The 22,721-nt window shown below is 44.6% G+C and overlaps 2 protein-coding genes across 2 annotated transcripts in view; both read right to left on the reverse strand.

Moving 5' to 3' along the window:
- Positions 1 to 22,721, reverse strand: part of LOC309551481 (vomeronasal type-2 receptor 26-like) — a gene marked incomplete at both ends in the record, with an annotated part of 1,345,010 nt that overhangs the window by 28,156 nt on the left and 1,294,133 nt on the right. The window lies entirely within an intron of this gene.
- On the reverse strand, positions 6,152 to 9,917 carry LOC309551506 (replication factor C subunit 5-like). The gene is made up of 2 exons (XM_082252116.1): positions 9,090 to 9,917; positions 6,152 to 6,718 (listed from the first exon to the last, which is right to left on the reverse strand). Exons 1-2 carry the CDS (start codon positions 9,855 to 9,857, stop codon positions 6,467 to 6,469), a joined length of 1,020 nt encoding a protein of 339 aa, XP_082108242.1. The 5' UTR covers positions 9,858 to 9,917; the 3' UTR covers positions 6,152 to 6,466.

The following is a 22,721-nucleotide window of genomic DNA, read 5'->3' on the forward strand; positions in this document are numbered from 1 at the left end:
CAGACCACGACATGAAGATGTGAACTAACGAGGCCAGAGGTCCAGAGTCTTGAAAAGAACGCAAAGTGCCTCTCTACCAGCTATCTTCTACTATCAGCATCCCCCTCCACCCTTGTCCCCATCCCTCCTTTCTTCTTTTTTTCTTTGTTTTGTCTTCTCTCCCCCTCTTTGTCAAGCTACAGGTACATCAGTAAGCTGAGAACCTCCGCCTATCAACATGTACCATCCAGCAAGCAAACTCTTCTGACTACTCGATCAAGGGTCTGCCCTTACTTCCTACTGCGCACCTCACCTCGATATCCAGTCTTCACCAGTGCTCAAAGGACTTCTCTAGTATCCTGGTATCCATTCATGCTATGCCCACGAGGTCCGGTAATGTACGGTTTCCCCCACCACTTATACTAACACTCATTCGTTATCTCCATAAATTATGAAACGCAAGGTCTCTTGTTGCGGAAGATTTTTTTGGTGCCTCAGGTCAAAGGAATTGGGACTTTAAGGGCTCAGTAAAAATAGTATGTTTATTGAACATATGTTGGTTTGCGATATGCAAAAAATTATAATACAAACATAATAAGACAATAGGTGCCAATGGGTTATAGACCCATGTGAAGAGGTGAAAAAATGAAACGAAAGGTGACAAAGTGAAAATGGTGACTTTTGGAACTCTGTCTTTTGGGCTCAGGGGTATGAGCTTGTTGAGAGAGAGTGTCTTGTCGAACTTCCGACGCGTTTCGGCATATTAGTATATTGCCTTTATCAAGGAAGCGGTGGAGAGTTCACCATATCTGGAAAATATATAGTAAGTATATATTGAAATATATGATATAGCACTATTTAAGAAAATAGTGAATAGTAATGAAGTAAGCACATACATGTGACTAAGCGGTCGATTCCCAGGCTTTGGTATTCCCATTGCTTGTCCCAAACTGTTCACACAGGATTTATGGAGGAAAGGCTGTCTGTAGAATTATATGATAGAGGCAGTGATGATATTGCCAACTGAAGTATGAGTATAAGAGGAGATATATGTTGAACAGACTTACATGGCGTAGGGGATCACTAAATATGTGTGAGGAGGAAGAGAGTCCTTCTCAGTGACCTGAAAATATAGCATATGGAATCACGATAATTGTTTTGGGAATTTGTTTATTTTGTTTAGAAAGCACTAAGGTAATTAGTGCTCATCACTTACAGTGAAGGTCTTGATGGTGATCCAATTGTTGGTAAGGAGGCCTGTGAGGAGTGTTTTCCTGCTTTACATTAAGCCTGTATAGTAGAGTAAATTGTAGTTTGTGTTGGTATAGTTATAATGATTTTAGTATTGGTATGAAGTATTGTTAGGAACTTACATTGAGGGGAGTTCCGGATACCAAACAGCAGGGGGAGCCCTGGTCATGGATCCTGGTAATTCCCTGGTGAGAAAGTTAGTGCTGATCAGCCTTGGTAGAAGGCATTTTTGGGCACTTGTAATGAAGGTACATCCAACAATGCAAAAATAAAGCATTGGTTGGATGGTAAACTTAAAGTTAGTAGGGCTAGGTTGATGCAGTCTGAGTCCAATTGCAGCGTGTCCTGGGGCGTCCGCACCGTCCCTCGGCTGGAGGGGAGTGGCGCCCTGTTGAAAATCCCCGGCTATTTATGCTCCTCGGCGCATGCGCATTGGCGCGGCCGTGCGTCATGACGCCGATCCCGGGATCGGGTCAGCGTGAGATGGTGATGCGCGCGCAGGTGGAATTGCGCGCGCACTTCTCAGAGCTGATCCGGCCCAGGGCCGACGTGCGGTCATGATGCGTGCGCCGATGGGCTGCGCGCGCACCTTACCTGTGACGTAATGGGCATTAAGATGTTCCGTAGCCGCCGACACTGAGATAAGACGTAGATCTGGGGGGATGCGATCCCTCAAGGTCTTTGTCATCCCCCAGAGAAGGGAACTCTGGGGCTACCCGTGCCGGGTGGGTTAGGGAAGGCATGGAGGGAATATGGTAGTCCTGGGTAATTAGACCTATCTTAGTCACAGTATAACGCATGTATAACATGGTAAATCGAAATAAATAAAAAGAATAATTGTGCATGAAAAATAATGAATAATGTTAACAGCAATAATAATTCTAAGGGATAAAAACGAGGAACTGTCCATTTAAATAGGGTGACCAGTGGGCATGGAGGGGTAGTACCAAATGACAGCATACAAGTCATACCTATGAAGAAATATGGTATACGGGGGGGGGGGGAAAGGGGGAAGGTTTTTTTGAAAGGGGGATAGGTTGGATGGGCTGGAAATGTTGATTATGATTTTGGCTATGATGCCAGGTGATGTGTATTGTTAATCAGTTTTCCCTGAAGAAAAGCCTTCTAGGAAAGGACGGTAGCTCTCACTTTCGTTTAAACCTGGGGGAGTAAGGTTTAAACGAAAGTGAGAGCTACCGTCCTTTCCTAGAAGGCTTTTCTTCAGGGAAAACTGATTAACAATACACATCACCTGGCATCATAGCCAAAATCATAATCAACATTTCCAGCCCATCCAACCTATCCCCCTTTCAAAAAAACCTTCCCCCTTTCCCCCCCCCCCGTATACCATATTTCTTCATAGGTATGACTTGTATGCTGTCATTTGGTACTACCCCTCCATGCCCACTGGTCACCCTATTTAAATGGACAGTTCCTCGTTTTTATCCCTTAGAATTATTATTGCTGTTAACATTATTCATTATTTTTCATTCACAATTATTCTTTTTATTTATTTCGATTTACCATGTTATACATGCGTTATACTGTGACTAAGATAGGTCTAATTACCCAGGACTACCATATTCCCTCCATGCCTTCCCTAACCCACCCGGCACGGGTAGCCCCAGAGTTCCCTTCTCTGGGGGATGACAAAGACCTTGAGGGATCGCATCCCCCCAGATCTACGTCTTATCTCAGTGTCGGCGGCTACGGAACATCTTAATGCCCATTACGTCACAGGTAAGGTGCGCGTGCAGCCCATCGGCGCACGCATCATGACCGCACGTCGGCCCTGGGCCGGATCAGCTCTGAGAAGTGCGCGCGCAATTCCACCTGCGCGCGCATCACCATCTCACGCTGACCCGATCCCGGGATCGGCGTCATGACGCACGGCCGCGCCAATGCGCATGCGCCGAGGAGCATAAATAGCCGGGGATTTTCAACAGGGCGCCACTCCCCTCCAGCCGAGGGACGGTGCGGACGCCCCAGGACACGCTGCAATTGGACTCAGACTGCATCAACCTAGCCCTACTAACTGTAAGTTTACCATCCAACCAATGCTTTATTTTTGCATTGTTGGATGTACCTTCATTACAAGTGCCCAAAAATGCCTTCTACCAAGGCTGATCAGCACTAACTTTCTCACCAGGGAATTACCAGGATCCATGACCAGGGCTCCCCCTGCTGTTTGGTATCCGGAACTCCCCTCAATGTAAGTTCCTAACAATACTTCATACCAATACTAAAATCATTATAACTATACCAACACAAACTACAATTTACTCTACTATACAGGCTTAATGTAAAGCAGGAAAACACTCCTCACAGGCCTCCTTACCAACAATTGGATCACCATCAAGACCTTCACTGTAAGTGATGAGCACTAATTACCTTAGTGTTTTCTAAACAAAATAAACAAATTCCCAAAACAATTATCGTGATTCCATATGCTATATTTTCAGGTCACTGAGAAGGACTCTCTTCCTCCTCACACATATTTAGTGATCCCCTACGCCATGTAAGTCTGTTCAACATATATCTCCTCTTATACTCATACTTCAGTTGGCAATATCATCACTGCCTCTATCATATAATTCTACAGACAGCCTTTCCTCCATAAATCCTGTGTGAACAGTTTGGGACAAGCAATGGGAATACCAAAGCCTGGGAATCGACCGCTTAGTCACATGTATGTGCTTACTTCATTACTATTCACTATTTTCTTAAATAGTGCTATATCATATATTTCAATATATACTTACTATATATTTTCCAGATATGGTGAACTCTCCACCGCTTCCTTGATAAAGGCAATATACTAATATGCCGAAACGCGTCGGAAGTTCGACAAGACACTCTCTCTCAACAAGCTCATACCCCTGAGCCCAAAAGACAGAGTTCCAAAAGTCACCATTTTCACTTTGTCACCTTTCGTTTCATTTTTTCACCTCTTCACATGGGTCTATAACCCATTGGCACCTATTGTCTTATTATGTTTGTATTATAATTTTTTGCATATCGCAAACCAACATATGTTCAATAAACATACTATTTTTACTGAGCCCTTAAAGTCCCAATTCCTTTGACCTGAGGCACCAAAAAAATCTTCCAAATGTTTCCCCGGGACGTTGGCCACACCTACTAATCGGGTATCAGGGATAAAACTCCTTTCCTCAGGTCTCTTGTTGCTTCTCTTGGGAATGGCTCACATACCCCTCCTGACAGCAGTCAACATGACACCTCTCTCCAGAGACTCTTTGATTGAACTTTTTCTTCCCTTGCCAATACCCTTCATAAGTTACACATACATTACCGTACTTGTCTTGTTCATCTCATACCCCCCTGTCCTTTTAGTCCATGGTACAGCTGCCTTCTGTTGGCGCCGCTTACAAGACGGGGAATACATACTTTACATATCCTGTAGGGATTTAGTTGACCGTCATGATTAACGTCGCCTTTTATGTTTTTGTTTCTGTTTCTGTATGGTTCTGTATTTTAGACCTATAAAGAATGCCATCTGTTATTTTGCTCATACCCTTCACTGGTGGGGATCGGACCCCCAGGACCCCCTTCTAAATGATCCTTCCACCCAAACCTCGAGTACCGTGGGTGCTGACTATACCTCTTACTCCAGCATACTTCTTAGTGGCAACCCCCCTCGACACTCATATAGAGGTACATACCTCGAGTCCTAACTTCACAGCAAAAGATCCAAAACATATAACACTCTCATCTCACCCCTGGCAGGGGTCCTGGGCTTCCGATCCCCATGTAAGATTGTTTTTATATCTAAATTGCTTTGTTCACTCTCAGTAAACGAAAACATCTTTATAATTAATAGTCCCTTCCACCCTAGCTCCACTAACAACTTACCACACCACCCGATACCCCTACAATTACCCCTCGTACATTTATCAATGGAAACCTCTGTCCACCCTCGATCCTATTTCTTCCGCTTTTAGACACCCCTACCAGTTACACCCACAAAAGCGCACTAAGAGATATTCCAGTTCACCCCAATCACACCAAGCCACCTATCTCTGATTTTGAATAAGACTGCTCTAATATTATATAACTGGCTCACCTCCTCTCGCTGATACTCAGGGATAATACAATTTGCCAAATCCCCTCCCTACTCCACCTCCCCCCATGACTGTTGCATATCTAGAAACACTGGTTGTGACCCATTACAGCCTATACTCCCATATCCCTGGATGGGCCGGGCTACCTATTTGGATCCCCTCTCTGCCCGGACGTGAAATGCGCTCCCAAGAGACTGAATTGGGCTTGCCCCTTTCTGTGTCGCACCTCTCCGAATTGTAAAAACACAACTAGAAAGATCGCCACACTCTCTCTCTAGTTTCAGTCTACTTCCACTTTTATACCTAGTCTTCTTTTCCATACCCCCCTCCCCCCACTCTCCCTTCCTACCACCCCCCTACCTGAGAATCCCCTTGGTCTTTGCCCCTCCTTACACCTCGCTCACACACCCGCTTCCAAACCCCTACCTCATTTGCTGAAACCCCTTGCCCAATTAGTGACTCTACTACCTACATACGAGGATGTCTCACCAATTACATACCCATGACTCTACGCCCCTCAAAATTGTCTTGCTAAACGCTAAGGGCCTAAATTTCCCAAAGAAACGTACACAAATTTTAGACCTCATGAGGAAACTCAAGGCAGACATAATTTACCTCCAAGAAACACATTTTTGATCGCCAGATGTCCCCAAACTTTCAAATCATTTATACAACACAGTCTACCTCTCTACCAACCCCCTAGGCAAATCCAAAGGGGTAGCTATCCTTATTTCAAGAAAAATAGACTGGTCTCTCTCTGACTCTATAATAGATCAGGATGGCAGGTATATCTTTTTTTTTTTTTTTGGGGGGGGGGGGGGGAAGGTAATTTTTTTTTTGTATTCCTTTCAGCAGTAACAATATAAATCTTGTACATTTTAGAGAACATGCAAGTCCATGCGCTAGGCATGACAGAAAGCAAAGTAAGTTACTTATGTCACTACATATTGAAAAAGCATTACAATATAAGTAACCTTTTCTGTTCTTTGCAAACATAACTGTCACACTTCTGTGTGAAAATAACTGTTTTGGTATCTCCAAAACTAAGTCTCTGATGTTCTTTAAATACACAGTTTTGCTCCACTATATATACACAATTGTGAAAAAAAAAACTTCTTGCTCTGTGCTCGAGTAACCTTGACCACATCAAGTTACTACTTCCCACTCGATGCTTCAGCTACAATCAAGTCTCGAGTGACTTGGAATGCAGCTATTAAGGAGCTGAGCTGTATCTTCTCACTGGTCCCAGAAGCCAGTCTGTATTCTATATCTGCCATCTTCGTCAACAAATGCATGCGAATAGATGGTGGAAAATCCACTCGATGAACATATAGGTGAATTTCTGTCAAGATGTCATGAAGAGCAAGGCCTTTTAATGTCTTTAATTCCATAATATTATTATAGGCGGTGGTGAATAGTGATGTCGCGAACATAAAATTCGCCGTTCGCGAACGGCGAACGCGAACATCGGCGAATGTTCGCGAACCGGCGAACATTGCGAACCGCCATAGACTTTAATAGGCAGGCGAATTTTAAAACCCACAGGGACTCTTTCTGGCCACAATAGTAATGGAAAAGTTGTTTCAAGGGGACAAACACCTGGACTGTGGCATGGCGGAGGGGGATCCATGGCAAAACTCCCATGGAAAATTACGTAGTTGACGCAGAGTCGGGTTTTATTCCATAAAGGGCATAAATCACCTAACATTCCTAAATTGTTTGGAATAACGTGCTTTAAATCATCCAGTGTGTGTATACGATCAGGTATGATGTTGTATCGATCAGGTAGTGTAAGGGTTACGCCCGCTTCACAGTGACAGACCAAACTCCCCGTTTAACGCACCGCAAACAGACCAGAACCGACCAAAATGGGACAGGAACTGGGCTTTAAGGGTTAGGGTTAGGGTTAGGTTTAGTGTTAGGGGCTAGGGTTAGGGTGAGATACTTAGGGTTAGAGTTAGTAACCCTACCCCTATGCCTCTAACCCTAACCGTCTAACCCTAAGCACTAAAAATAACCCTAACCCTAAACCTAACCCTAGCCCTAACCCTAACCCTAACCCTAACCCTAGCCCTAACCCTAGCCCTAGCCCTAAGCCTAACCCTAGCCCTAACCCTAATTCGTAATTTTTTCTGGTTCCAGACATGCTACAGAGCTGAAACTTCACAGGTACACTTTTTAGACCCCCAGACACTGAATCACACAAAAAAAGTTCATAAAAATTGTAATTTTTTGATAGAGAGCCAATTATTGGAAAAATTAAAAAAAAATAAATAAAAAAAAAAATGTCTTTGGATTTAGCGTCTGGGGGGGTCTAAAAGGTGTACCTGTGAAGTTTCAGCTCTGTAGCTTGTCCAGAACCAGAAAAAATTACGAATTAGGGTTAGGGTTAGGCTTAGGGCTAGGGTTAGGGTTAGGTTTAGTGTTAGGGGCTAGGGTTAGGGTTACGGTGAGATACTTAGGGTTAGAGTTAGTAGCCCTACCCCCACCCCTCTAACTCTAACCCTCCAACCCTAAGCACTAAAAATAACCCTAACCTTAGCCCTAACCCTAAACCTAATTCTATTTTTTTCTGGTTCTGGATATGCTACAGAGCTGAAACTTCACAGGAACACTTTTTAGACCCCCCAGACAATAAATCCAAATATTTTTTTTTTTTTTAAGGTTTTTTTTTTTTTTTTTTTTTTTTTAATTTCTTCCAATAATTGTCTCTCTATCAAAAATGACAATTTTTAAGAACTTTTTTTGTGATTTAGTGTCTAGGGGGGTCTAAAAAGTATACCTGTGAAGTTTCAGCTCTGTAGCATGTCCAGAACCAGAAAAAAAGATAATTTTTCAGTAGAGCAGGGATGGTGGGAACCCCTTTTACACCTATATGATCTTTTTTTTCTGGTTCTGGACATGCTACAGAGCTGAAACTTCACAGGTACACTTTTTAGACCCCCCCAGACAATACATCCAAAGATATATATATATTTTTTTTTTTAATTTTTCCAATAATTGTCTCTCTATCAAAAATGACAATTTTTAAGAACTTTTTTTGTGTGATTTAGTGTCTAGGGGGTCTAAAAAGTGTACCTGTGAAGTTTCAGCTCTGTAGCATGTCCAGAACCAGAAAAAAAGATCATTTTTCAGTAGAGCAGGGATGGTGGGAACCCTTTTTACACCTATATGATCTTTTTTTTCTGGTTCTGGACATGCTACAGAGCTAAAACTTCACAGGTACGCTTTTTAGACCCCCCCAGACACTAATCCAAAAAAAGTCATGCCTGCCACCGTATATATCAGTGGTGGGTGGGCAGTGGCACTGCAGTGGGCACAGTACACCCTGTGGACCTGACAGTCACTGGCAGCCCAGGCAACTGCAATAATAAAAAATATATTTTTTTTTTCAATTTGCAACAAGATGCTGTGCCACCGTATATATATCAGTGGTGGGCAGTGCACTGCAGTGGGTACAGTGCACTCTGTGGACCTGACACAGCACTCACTGCAATTATGACAGAGGAAAAGAAAAAATATTTTTTAAAATGCAAGGTACTGTGCCTGTGCCACCCGAAATGAGTGTGGTGTGCACACAGTACAGTCTGTGGTGGGTCTGTGGCCTCTCACACACAGCGGGCAGGTAACTGCAGTGCACAATAGATATCAAAGTTTGCCTCAATGATGATGTATAGGAGGCGGACCGAACATCGCATATGTTCGCCCGCAGCGGCGAACGTGAACATGCGAAGTTCGCCGGGAACTGTTCGCCGGCGAACAGTTCGGGACATCTCTAGTGGTGAAGTCCTTATTGAGCATCCAGTCAAGAATGTTGGCTATATCCGATCTCAAGGGATGCCCAGTGCAGGTATATACTGTGTCTTCAGTTACATTTCCATAAGCCATGCTTGTACTCTGCAATATATTTAGAGCTCTGCGCATGTCCCCATTGGAGAGTGTCACAAGGGCCTTCATTCCATCTGGGCTAATTTGCACATTCTCCTGTTGGACTACATGCTCAAGTCTGGGAATCATCATCTCTGAGCTTAAGGGACCAAAGCGGAACCGTGTGCATCTGGACTGCAGAGCAGGAATGATCTTGGACAGGTTATTACAAATCATACAGAAACGGGTGTTCTCAGTGAATTTCTCAATCACTCGTCTTAGAGCGTTCTGCGCATCCTGAGTCATTGCATCTGCTTCATCCAAGATCACAAGCTTGAAGCCTTTTTTAAATATGGTTCTAGTGCTGGCAAAACTTAATATGGGACCTCTTACAATATCTATGCCACGATCATCTGAAGCGTTCAACTCCAAAACCATAGAGTTAAACTCCTTTTCTTTGTAAAGCTGTTTTGCACAGGCTAGAATTGTGGAAGTTTTGCCTGTCCCAGGCGGTCCATAGAGTAACAGATGAGGTAGTTTGTCTTCACTCATGAACTTCTGAATTGTGTTTAAGGTATCTTGATGTGAGATCAAATCGTCCAGAGACTGTGGCCGGTACTTTTCAACCCATGGAAAGTTCCTGCTCTGTGCGGGCTGAGGCTTGGCGTCCGGCCCCATGATAGCGTCAAACACTGACACACACCGCGGTCCACCGATTTACAGTACACTGTCACATCCCAGGCTGGTGTGCTCAGGTATATCTTTTTAAGGGGCCAAATCGCAAACAAAACATTCACCTTGGCTAACATTTACAGCCCCAACTCAGCTCAAGTTTCCTTTTTCAGAAACATTGCACACATACTCTCAGAATTTCAAAAAGGCACTACCATACTGGGTGGAGATTTCATGGTTGCGCTTTACCCATTACTAGACACATCGATGGGCACATCTTCCTTACCCTTTAGAGCACTTAAACAAATAAGAGCACAACTTCAAGACTTACTATTGCACGATTCATGGCAAACCCTATACCCCTCTTCCAAAGACTATACGTTCTTTTCCCCACCTCACAACAGATATTCAAGACTGGATTACCTGTTTCTTTCCCAAGCAGACTTGCCATTTATTAGGAGCGCGTCAATTGAACCAATGATCCTCTCAGACCATCATCCGATATCTTTAACCATCTCAATCCCCTCTCATAATCCACACTCTAAATTTTGGAGACTGGATTCCACTCTTTTAAATAAAGCTTCTGACATCGAACACATAAAATCTGCAATATGAGACTTCTTCCTACTTAACGATTCGCCTGAAACCTCTCCAATAAATGTCTGGGAAACACACAAATGTGTCTTGAGGGGCGTCCTGATGGCTCTCAAGACAACCAAGAAAAAAGAATGTCAAGCAAAATCCCAGTCGCTCTTTCAAAAAATCAAAGCACTTGAGTCCTTACACAAATGCACACAAGCCCTTGCCACCTATGACGAACTAGTTAACCTCAGACAGCAACTCCTTGACGACTTACACATATAGGTCAAACGCAAATTCATACTGTGGCAAAAGCTCTTTTATGAATATAGCAACAAAAGTGGCAGATATCTTGCAAGGGCCCTTCAGGCGAAAAAAGCCGCCTCTTCCGTGCACATCATTAAAAACAGTCAAGGACAAACTTTTGCTAACATGCTAGACATTGCGGACCAATTCAAACAGTATTACTCCAACCTCTACAACATTTCATCTACCTCTCTAGCTGCGGATAAAGAATCTCTTATAAGTGACTTTCTACAACAATATTGCCCGGCACCCATCACACGAGACATAGCTCAAAATCTAAACGAACCTATCTCTCCAGATGAACTTCTAACTGCGATTAAACAACTCAAAGTTGGGAAAAGTCCTGGCCCAGACGGTTTTACGGCCCCATACTACAAAACGTTCATTGACCTTCTTTCCAGCCCAATGCTAAAAGCCTTCAACTCATTGGCCTATCTCCCTACTGCTCCCAACAGACTTTTAGAAGCACACATTACCGTCATTCCTAAAGAAGGTAAAGACACCACTTCAGTAACTAACTATAGACCAATCTCCCTCTTAAATGTGGACATTAAGCTGTTTGCAAAAATCCTCGCGAACAGACTACTTCCCATCATTCCCTCCCTAATTAATAAAAAACAAGTTGGTTTTGTCCCGGGCCGTGAGGCAAGGGACAACACCATTAAGGCCATTAACGTCCACAATTGGATCTCCTCATCCAAATTTGAAGTCTTCATGTTGTTACTGGATGCCGAGAAGGCGTTCGACAGGCTTGCAAACAATTGGGGAAAGAGAGAACCGCTCTGGTGAGGGGATATTCCCACAACACATCCAACACAGGTGCAGGCAAGGATCCTCAATCCAGACAACAGCAATATGAGAGTACAAAGAGCCGCACCGCTGGCTGAAGATGTGTAACTATAAAATCCAGATTTATTGAAGTCCAAAAGATAAAAAACGACTAAGCGGAAGACTCCGTGAAACGCGTCAACCCCTGTGCTCTTTTCCCCATGTCTCTGATTGTTGTGGTTATACTTTGGATGTTTTTATCTTTTGGACTTCAATATATCTGGATTTTATAGTTCGACAGGCTTGACTGGACCTGCATGGCCAGTGTCCTAAGACACCTAGGCCTTCCTGACAGGATGTTCAATTATATCCTGTCTCTATACTCTAAGCCGACAGACAAAATCAAGGTCAACGGTCACCTGTCGGACGCCTTCTCCATCAGTAATGGTACCAGACAAGGATGCCCCCTTTCCCCCATCCTTTTCATTCTCACCCTGGAACCATTTCTCCACTCCCTAGCCTCTAACCCAGCCATACATGGCGTCAAAATTAGTACCCACACCTATAAAATAGCCGCATTCACGGATGACATCCTGCTCTTTTTTAGCAAACCTCTTCTCTCAATCCCGACCCTCTTATCCCAATTAAAAATTTTTCAATCAATCTCTAACTGCAAAATCAATTTCTCCAAATCCCATGCACTTAATATTTCGCTACTCGCAAGTACTGTCACCCAATGCAAAGATAACTTCCCCTTCCAGTGGTAGCGCGATTCCATCAAATATTTAGGCATACACCTTCCCTCCAAATTATCAGAACTTTTCGTTAAAAACTTTACCCCGGCATTAAAAGCTATTAAAGACGACATCCAAAAATGGAACAGACCCTTCTTCAATTGGTTCGGTAGGGCTGCTATCATTAAAATGAATATTCTCCCACGCCTTCTATACCTTCTCCAGACCATCCCGATTAAAATCCCCTCAGCCTTCTTCACCTCCTTCAAATCTCTTTGCACAAAATTTCTATGGTGCCAAAAAAAATCCAGACTTTCATTTGAGCTTCTCTCCAAACCAAATCTGAAAGGGGGCATAGGTCTCCCAGATCTAAAAAAGTATTATTGGGCCTGCCACCTCACCAGAATTCTTGATTGGTCTCTACATGGAGAAAATAAAGATTGGATAACACTAGAAAACTCACTTGGGACCACTCCCCTCAAAGCGCTTCCTTGGCTAGGTCTAGAGAACACCCCTCAAATACTGAAATTACACCCTCTAATTAGCACTACCCTTCACTCCTTCGCAGAGGTTTGCAAGCATTCATCGTTATCCTCCACCTTAGGTCCCCTCACCCCAATTCAACATAACCCTGACTTTCCACCAGGATTGGCTACATCCTTTCGCCAAACTCAATGGAAATTTGATATTGTTCGCGCACATCAATTCTACAAAGATGGCTCACTACTTGACCGCTCCCATCTACCGATTACATCTGGGTCTCCACCCATGCCTCTTTGGTCTTTCTTGCAAGCCAGACACTTTCTCACCTCCCAGAATCGCTCGGCCCTCTTCTTTAACACATTTTGAAAAGCTTTACCTTAGCAATAAACCCCAGCGCCACTTAATTTCCACTACCTACAATCTCCTCTTTTCATATTTTAGTGTTTTAAGACCCAAAACATTAAACGCCTGGGAATTCGACCTAGATATCCCTCTCAATGAGGACGATTGGGAAAATATTTGTTTTATTGCCCACAAAAGTTCTCTCAACGTGTCTATGCAGGAGTCTTGTTACAAACTTATAACCCGTTGGTACAGAACACCATCAATGCTACACAGATTCTTTCCAGATGTCGCAGACAAATGTTGGAGATGCTGCGAACACCCAGGCACTCTATTCCATATTTTCTGGGCATGTCCGAGAATCCAACCTTTTTGGTCTCAAATCCACTAAATCATTACCACCCACCTCGACATTCAAATTCCATTCTCCCCAGCACAATATCTGCTCCATCATACTACAATACCCCCACGCCGTTACTGTAAGTCACTGACACCCCATCTAATAAACGCAGCTAGAGCCTGCATCCCGGTTCATTGGAACTCCAAATCCCCTCCTTCTATCAAAGATTGGGTACACAGAATTGACAAAATTGCAAAATTAGAGGAATTAATTGCGATTGCACGTGACACAAACGCCAAATTCGCCCTCGTCTGGGACACATGGTATGCATTCACTTCATCAAATACCTACATCTCCTTACTAAACTAAACCAGTCTGCTGGACCCCTCTCCTTTTATGCAAGCTGAGGCTACCTTTTTATCCACACGCTCTAACATACTCATAAGACACCTCTCCACCTTACTCTCTCTAGGTCTGACCTTCTCTCATCTTCATCCTCCTTAGGGAGATCACTCTTACCCCTAAAACAGGGCAGAAAGTAAGAGTCCTCCCAGCTCGTCAGACCCGCCCCCTCTTTTTCAGACTATCTTATAATTAAATTGCCCCCGATCCCACTCTGGACTTTTCCACTATCCTCCCGCCTGTGGGCAGTATGGAGGGGGCAGAGACCAAGCTGATTCATCCCCACCTCCCCCCACTTCCTTGCCCACCTTTCCTCCCCTCTCAACCCACCCCCCTCCTCCCATCCCCGTACTTTATAACTCTATGACCGGTGAGAGGAGTCGAGGTCATGATCTCTGACTGGCCTCCTCCTCCCCCCTACCATTGCCTTTACAGCAATATCCATCCGCCATTCATACCTGCATCCTCTCATACACTCCACCTTTCCATACCAATTCACATGCTCCTGAAAATCCTTGACACTACATCTACTCCTAGCACAACTTAAGCGAAATACACGCATTTAACCTCCATAGAGAGACAGATTGTGTTACTCATGAATCCTCTTTATACTGACAAACATGTTTTCAAAATTGTTCCTAACAATCCCAGTTGAGATGTTTTCCGTTCAGTTATATATTCTCACCTGTTTACTCATTCCGAGTCTCTCAACTACAACGTTGTGACCTGTCTTTAATCTCTGTTGTTTTCCACAAACCTGTTTAATCCTCATTGGCGGGATTTTCACTGCACTTAGTTTAAGACAGTTTAGCCTGAGTTGTACATGATCTATGTTATTATTTGTGAAAAACTGACTGTATTCCATGGATGTTACAAGTCTTTGAATTTGCTGTATGACTTTGATTCTTTATTCAATAAAATTGTTTTGGAAAAAAAAAAGGATTATATATAACTTCAGATACCAGTATTCATTGATCAGTTGTGGAACATTCTATAATCCTCACAGACCTATAGGATTATAGATCTTTTCAGATATCAGCCAGAGTAATCATTGGTCAGTTGTGGAACATTCTATAATCGGCACAGACCTATATGATTTTAGATCACTTCAGATATCAGCCAGAGTATTCATTGGTCAGTTGTGGAACATTCTATAATCATCACAGATCATCCATCTATAGGATTATAGATTAAATCAGATATCAGTGAGAGTATTGTTAATCCGTCACTTGCGTACATCTATAACCACCACAGCTCATCTATAGTGCTATAGATTACATCATATCAGGTCATTGAGTCAGTTGTGTATACCCTATATTGATCTGTATCAACATCATGTCCGAAAGGCCGACAAGGAGAGGCCAACCCTCACAGGCCACAGAAAGAGGGCAAGCAGCCTATGTGTCCATTGTGAAAAGTGGTGGTCACAGTCGACCTAGTGCATCATCTTCAGGCGGGGCACGCCCATCCTTTATTTCTGGTGCTGCCCATGCTATTCAGCCACAACATGTGGAAGAGTTGGTTGAGTGGATCAATAAGCTGTCCTCATCCTCCTCTTCCTCTGACACCCACGCTCCCAGTAGTTTGCCTTCCACTGCAGCTGCCAAAGCGGCCCGTTCCACAGGTTCCTTCTCCACAATTACTCCTTCAGTCGTCCCACCATTATGCATGGAGGAGTCACCTGAACTATTCAATCATAGTGTCAGTGACATGCTCCAGGAGGATACACATCAATTTGAAAGCTGTGATGTTGGTTCCCTGGTTGATGAACGGAATAACGTGAGCCTAGAGAGAGGGAATGACAATGATGGACAAGAAACCAGCAGTCATGTTGCCACAGCTGAAGCATATTGTAAATGATGAGGTCACTGACTGTACTTGGGTGCCTGACAGGACAGAGGAGAAGGAGGAGGAGGGGGAGTATGAGGAGGACGCACAATTTCAATGAGGCAGGATGTGCTCCAGGGGCCGCCATAGCAGTAGCCAACCTATTGCGTCACAGCACAGAGCTCCACAGGTGCAGGGTGCTTCAAAATCCCTGCGGACTCTAAAAAGTTCATTAGTGTGGGCTTTTTTCAGCATCTGTGCAGTAGACCGCAGCGTTGCTGTTTGCAACATCTGTCTAAAGCAGATCAAGCGTGGCCAGAACACCTGCCACTTGGGCACCACATGCTTGACAAGGCATATGACGACCTGCTATGCAGTCCATTGGCAACAGCACCTAAAAGAGGCACCAGATCCAAAACAAGCATACATCACCTTGCTCCTCATCTGTGATCTCTAACCCTACTATACCTCATGCCTTCTCAAATACCAGCATTGAGAGGGATGATGGTATAGCAATGAATGGCACAGAGACTTGCACCCAATCTGCTAGCAGTACACCACCGCTTGATTTGAGCAGTAGGCACATTTCACTACCCCAGTTTTTGATCCATAGAAAGAAATTCTTTCCCAGCCATCCACATGCTCAGCATCTTAATGCTAGCTTGGCCAAATTGCTAGCATTACAGTTGCCGCCTTTTCATCTGGTAGACTCGGCTCCCTTACGCAAATTTGTAGAATGTGCTGCACCACAGTGGCAGGTCCCAAAAAGGCATTTCTTTTTTGCGTAAGGCCATTCCCGCTCTCTACCGTCATGTGGAAGGTAGTGTTTTGGCCTTGTTTGACAAAGCGGTCAGCAAGAAGGTGCACATTACTGCTGACTCTTGGTCCAGCAGGCAAGGACAGGGATGTTACATTTCTTTCACGGCACACTGGGTAAATCTTCTGGCAGCTGGGAAGGATGCAGGACAGGGTTCGGTGTTGTTTTGCCACCACACCTCCAAAAAGCTGGTGCTGGTTTTGCCACATCGGGCTACTCCACCACCTCAAGGGACTACACAAGCAGTCAGGCTAAAAGATGCCATGCTGTGCTTCAGTTGGTCTGTCTAGGGGATAGGAGTCACACCAGTGCAGAGATTCTGTCAGCTCTGCAGGGGCAGGCTTAGAGATGGTTGACGCCACAACAGTTTGAGCCAGGAATGGTTGTATGTGATAATGGCACCAACCTTCTCTCCTCCCTCTGACAGGGACACTTGACACATGTTCCATGCTTGGCACATGTTATGAATCTGGTGATGCAGCATTTCTTGAGAAGATACCTGGGATTCCAAGATTTCTTGAGGCAGGCCAGGAAAGTCTGTGGCCATTTCCGCCATTTGTTCAATGCCAGTGCTCGCTTATCTGTCATTCAAGGGGAATTCAACCTGCCCACCAACTGCCTCATTTGTGACATGCCCTCCAGGTGGAACTCAACATTGGCAATGCTGCAGCTGCTGCACACGCAGCAGAGGGCCATCAATCAGTACCTGTGTGAGTATGGCACAAGGACAGGGTCAGGGGAGCTTGGCTTTTTTCCACCATGCCAGTAGCTTTTGATTAAGTATGCATGCATCGTCCTGTCACCATTTGAGGAGGCAACAAGGATGGGGAGCCGGGGCGATGCATGCATCAGTGACACTATCCCGCTAGAGCGACCTGCTGGAGCACATGCTGCATGGAATCATGGATAGCGCACTTAAGTCAGAACAGCGGGAGGAAGAGGAGGACTTCCTTTCCTCTCAAGGCTTCCTTTATGAAGCTATCATTCCTGCAGGGCCACAAAACACACAGGAGGAAGAGGAGGAGGAGGATGAGGATTTCGGCAGCATGGATGTAGAGGAAGAAGATAGCTTACAGCAGTCTTCAAGGGATGGTTTTGATTCCCCATAAACCACAGGAAATGACGTGGTTGGGGAGAGGTTGCTCCTGCTGACAATGTCATCCTTAGTGACCCAGAGGACTCAGAAGCTCATGCCTCCTCCAACTTATGTTGCATGGGCTCTCTGATTCTACAAAGCCTGTGAAAGGACCCAAGGATTTGTGCTATCAAGGAGAGGGATAATTACTGGTTGGCAACCCTTCTTGATCCACGTTACAAGGGTAAAGTTGCAGAGCTCCTCCTGCCTTTGCAGAGGGAGCAGAGGATGAAAATTTGTGTACCACCTTTCCAGACACTGGGGGGTCAACATTCTATGGACGTGTTTCTGGGGCATCGTTCAGCCAAAGGAGGACCGATGCCTTTAAACTGTTCTTTTGTCCTCAGCAGCACCCAGGGCTATTAGGTTTAAGCAACCATCGGCAGCGTCTCCATCTTATGGTGCATGATTATCTAGGCGCAAGAGCAGAGTTGGAGATCTTTACAGCTGAGCATCCACTGGCTTACTGGGTCTTGAGGATGGACCACTGGCCAGAACTTGCTCAATATGCAATGGAGCTACTGGCCTATCCTGCTTCTAGCGTGCTTTCCGAATGGATGTTCAGTGCTGCTGGAGGTTTTGTGATGGACAAAAGAGTGCGCCTGTCCACAGATTCTGTTGACCAGCTGACTTTTATCAAAATGAACTAGTCCTGGATCAACAAGAGCTATCAGGCCCCTGATGCTGATGTAACTGATTAAATTTGCTAGGGAACAAAACAGTCAGGGGTAGTTTATACGCCATTCAGTCCAAATGGACACAGGAGGCTAACAAACTCTCTCCCTGTGTGAGTTGGGATTTTTCAAGGGCTATGGGGTATTCTGTAGTGACATACAAATGCCAAATATAAAAAATGAATATACTTTATTAAAGTGCATTGACAATACATATTAAAAACAGTTGACAAACCAATGCGGAAATACGCTAGAATGGGCCATGGGATTCTATTTTATTCAGCATGCTCTGTACTTTATATAATACGGTAAGCATGATACTACAATTTGTATGCAGAGATGCTAGGGCACAGTTGACATGCACATGTATGTTTTGTCAACTGTTTTTAATATGTATTGTCAATGCACTTTAATAAAGTATATTTAATTTTTATATTTGGCATTTGTATGTCACTACAGACTACCCCATAGCCATCCTTGAAAAATCACAACTCACACAGGGAGAGAGTTTGTTATCCTCCTGTGTCCATTTGGACTGAATGGCGTATAAACTACCCCTGACTTTTTTTTGTTCTCTAATATATACAGGGATGTGGCTGTGAGTGGCTGTTATCTAGAGCCAACATTTCAACATTTCAACATGTATTTCAACATGTATATTTGAAGCCCAGACTGACATTGGCTTGGAGGTATACTTCCAAAAATGAAAAAGACTGTTGGAGAGAAAGTCCAATATTGGATGGCATGTGAGATTTTTTGACAAATATATAGGGGAAGGGGTGAACCAGCTTGGTAACCAACAGTAATTTAAAGAAAAATGGGGAAAAAATCTGAATCAGTGTACCTCCAAAATGATGGAGATGCTGAGGGACAAATACAAGTTGGACAGGACCGAGATTGACAAAGATATCGAGACCTTACAACCAAGGAATAGATTTATCCAAAAAAATGCGGATTTCCCCAAATAAGAACAGGAATCTATGGTGTACTTAGAAAATTACAATAGAAATTTGCTCCTGAGAAAGGACCAAAAATTCTATAAAGACAAAATAGCTTTCATGGGGGGATACGCGTATAGGTGACAGAGAGCATTCCAAATAAGAAGGAACAAACCGTCTAGACTCAATCTGGAGACTAATAGCACCATTTATAGGTCAGACTCTGAACTCTCAATGATATCGTCTTCATCCTCACTAGTGATGAGCCGAAAACCCCCTGGTTCGGTTCACACCAGAAAAGTTCATTGGAACAAACAAACCCCATTGAAGTCTATGGGACTCGAATCTCGAAAATCAAACAGTCTAATTTTGAAGGCTTAAATGCAAGTTATTGCCCCAAAAAAGTGTATGGGGGAGGGGGGGCTGGGTACTGACCTGGGGAACATGTAGCAATGAAAAAAACGTTTTTAAAAACAATCGTTTTTAGAGGAGCAGTGATTTACTGATTTTAATGAGGCTTAAAGTCAAACTATAAAAATGAAAAATTCCTTCAAATATCGTGCCTGGGGGTCCCCTGAATGTGCCTGTAAAGTAGTGCATCTCTATGATGTACAGTATGTAGCCTGCTGCAGCTATACTGACATTTCTAAAGCAATAAATGTAAGATACAAATATACATACAAATTTCAAATCGCATGTACTTGTTATACGGGTGCAGAAAAATTGGGCCTTGGTTGTTGGTGGTGCCTGAACACCGTAACCCCTCACAGTTACTCTTGCTGTGTGCAGGAAAGGGACATGCTGGTAATAATTCCATGAAAGTTTGAAATTGCATGTGCTATACAAGTGCCAAAAATTGGGCCTTTGCCGTTTGTGGTGCCTGAACACTGTAACCAAGGCCTCACAGTTACTCTTGCTGGGTGCAGAAACTGGACCTGCTGGTAAGAATTCCATGCAAATTTAAAATCGCATGTGCTACACAGATGCCAAAAATTTGGCCTTTGCGGAAAGGTGGTGCCTTAACATCGTAACCAAGGCCTCACAGTTAATCTTGGTGGGTGCAGGAATGGGACCTGCTGGTAAGAATTCCATGCAAATTTGAAATCGCATGTGCTATACAAGTGCCAAAAATTAGGCCATTGCGGAAGGTGGTGCCTAAACACTGTAACCAAGGCCTCACAGTTACTCTTGCTGGGTGCAGGAAGGGGACCTGCTGATAAGAATTACATGCAAATTTGAAATCGCATGTGCTACACAGGTGCCAAAAATTGGGCCTTTGGTGTTGGTGGTGCCTGAACACCATGACCCCTCACAGTTAGCAGGGCACAGGGACAGGGCCTGCATTTAAATTGTATGCACCTGTCATACAAGTGCAGAAAAATTAGGCCTTGGGGGTTGGTGGTGACCTAAACCAAAACATTGTTGGAAGCTAGCAGAATCAAGGTAGAGGAACAGGATAGGCAGCATATGCAGTCTTCAAGGGATGGTAGACCCCTAGCAAATTCAATGTGTTACATCAGCATCAGGGGCCTGATAGCTCTTGTTGATCCAGGACTGGTTAATTTTGATGAAAATCAGTTGATCAACAGAGTCTGTGGACAGACGCACTCTTTTGTCTGTCACAAGACCTCCAGCAGCACTGAATATCCATTCGGAATGCACGCTGGAAGCAGGAAAGGCCAGTAGCTCCATTGCATATTGAGCAAGTTCTGGCCAGTCGTCCATCCTCAAGACCCAGTAAACCAGTGGATGCGCAGCTGGAAAGGTCTCCAAGTCTGCTCTTGTGCCTAGATAATCATGCACCATATGATGGAGATGCTTGCGATGGTTGCTTAAACCTAACAGCCCTGGGTGCTGCTGAGGACAAAAGAACTGTTTAAATTCATTGGTCAGCCAGCCGCCTTCTCCACCGCTCCTCCTTTGGCTGAACAATGCCTCAGAAACATGTCCAGAGAATGTTGACCTCCCAGTGTCTGGAAAGGCCAGACACAATTTTTTCTTCAAGGCCTCCTCAAGATGTTTCATCCTCTGCTCCCTCTGCGAAGGCAGGATGAGCTCTGCAACTTTACCCTTGTAACGTGGATCAAGAAGGGTTGCCAACCAGTAATTATCCCTCTCCTTGATAGCACACATCCTCGGGTCCTTTCACAGGCTTTGCAGAATCAGGGAGCCTATGCAACGTAAGTTGGAGAAGGCATGAACTTCTGAGTCCTCTGGGTCACTAAGGATGACCTTGTCAGCAAGAGCAACCTCTCCCCAACCACGTACAACTCCTGTGGTTTCTGAAGAATCAAAACCATCCCTTTAAGACTGCTGTATGTTATCCTCTACATCCATGCTGCCGAAATCCTCCTCCTCTTCCTCCTGTGTGTTGTGTGGCCCTGAAGGAATGATATCTGCATAAAGGGAGCCATGTGAGGAAAGGAAGTCCTCCTCTTCCTGCCGCTGTTCTGCCTCAAGTGCCCTGTCCATGATTTCACGCAGCCTGTGCTTCTGCAGGTAGACTAGCGAGATTGTTTCACTGATGCATGCATCATCCCGGCTCACCATCCGAGTGGCCTCCTCAAATGGTGGCAGGACAATGCATGCTTCCTTAATCAAAAGCCACTGGCGTGGCAAAAAAATCCAAGCTCCCCTGACCCTGTCCTTGTGCCATACTCACATAAGTACTCATTGGTGGCCCTCATGTACAGTCGCTGCAGTATTGCCAACGTTGAGTTCCACCTGGTGGGCATGTCACAAATGAGGCGGTTGGTGGGCAGCTTGAATTAACTTTGAATGTCAGATAAGTGAGCACTGGCATTGAACGAACGATGGATATGGACACAGACTTTCCTGGCCTTCATCAGGAGGTCTTGGAAGCCCGGGTATCTGCTCAAGAAATGCTGCACCACCAGATTCAGAACATGTGCCAAGCATGGAACATGTGTCAAGTGTCCCTGTCGGAGGGCGGAGAGAAGGTTGGTGCCATTATCGCATACAACCATTCCTGGCTCAAGCTGTTGTGGCATCAACCATCTCTGAGCCTGCCCATGCAGAGCTGACAAAATCTCTGCACCGGTGTGACTCCTATCCCCTAGACAGACCAACTGAAGCACAGCATGGCATCTTTTAGCCTGATTGTTTGCGTAGCCCCTTGAACGCTTAGGGAGCACTGCTGCTACAGAGGAGAATTGAGCAGAAGAGGACATGGAGGAAGAGGAGGAGGAGGTGGTGGTGGAGTAGCCAGATGTGGCAGAACCAACAACAGCTTTTTGGAAGCGTGGTGGCAAAACAAGCTGCAACACTGAACCCTTTTCTGCATCCTTTCCAGCTGCCAGCAGAGTTACCCAGTGCACCGTGAAAGAAATGTAACGTCCCTGTCCATGCTTGCTGGACCAAAAGTCAGCAGTAATGTGCACCTTCCTGCTGACCGCTTTGTCAAACGAGGCCAAAACACTACATTCCACATGACGGTAGAGAGTCAGAATGGCCTTACGTGAAAAGTAATGCCTTTTTGGGACCTGCCACTGTGGTGCAGCACAT

This window comes from Pelophylax lessonae, assembly GCF_965119305.1.
Source record: "Pelophylax lessonae genome assembly, chromosome: 1".
NCBI classification, from domain to species: Eukaryota; Metazoa; Chordata; class Amphibia; order Anura; family Ranidae; genus Pelophylax; species Pelophylax lessonae.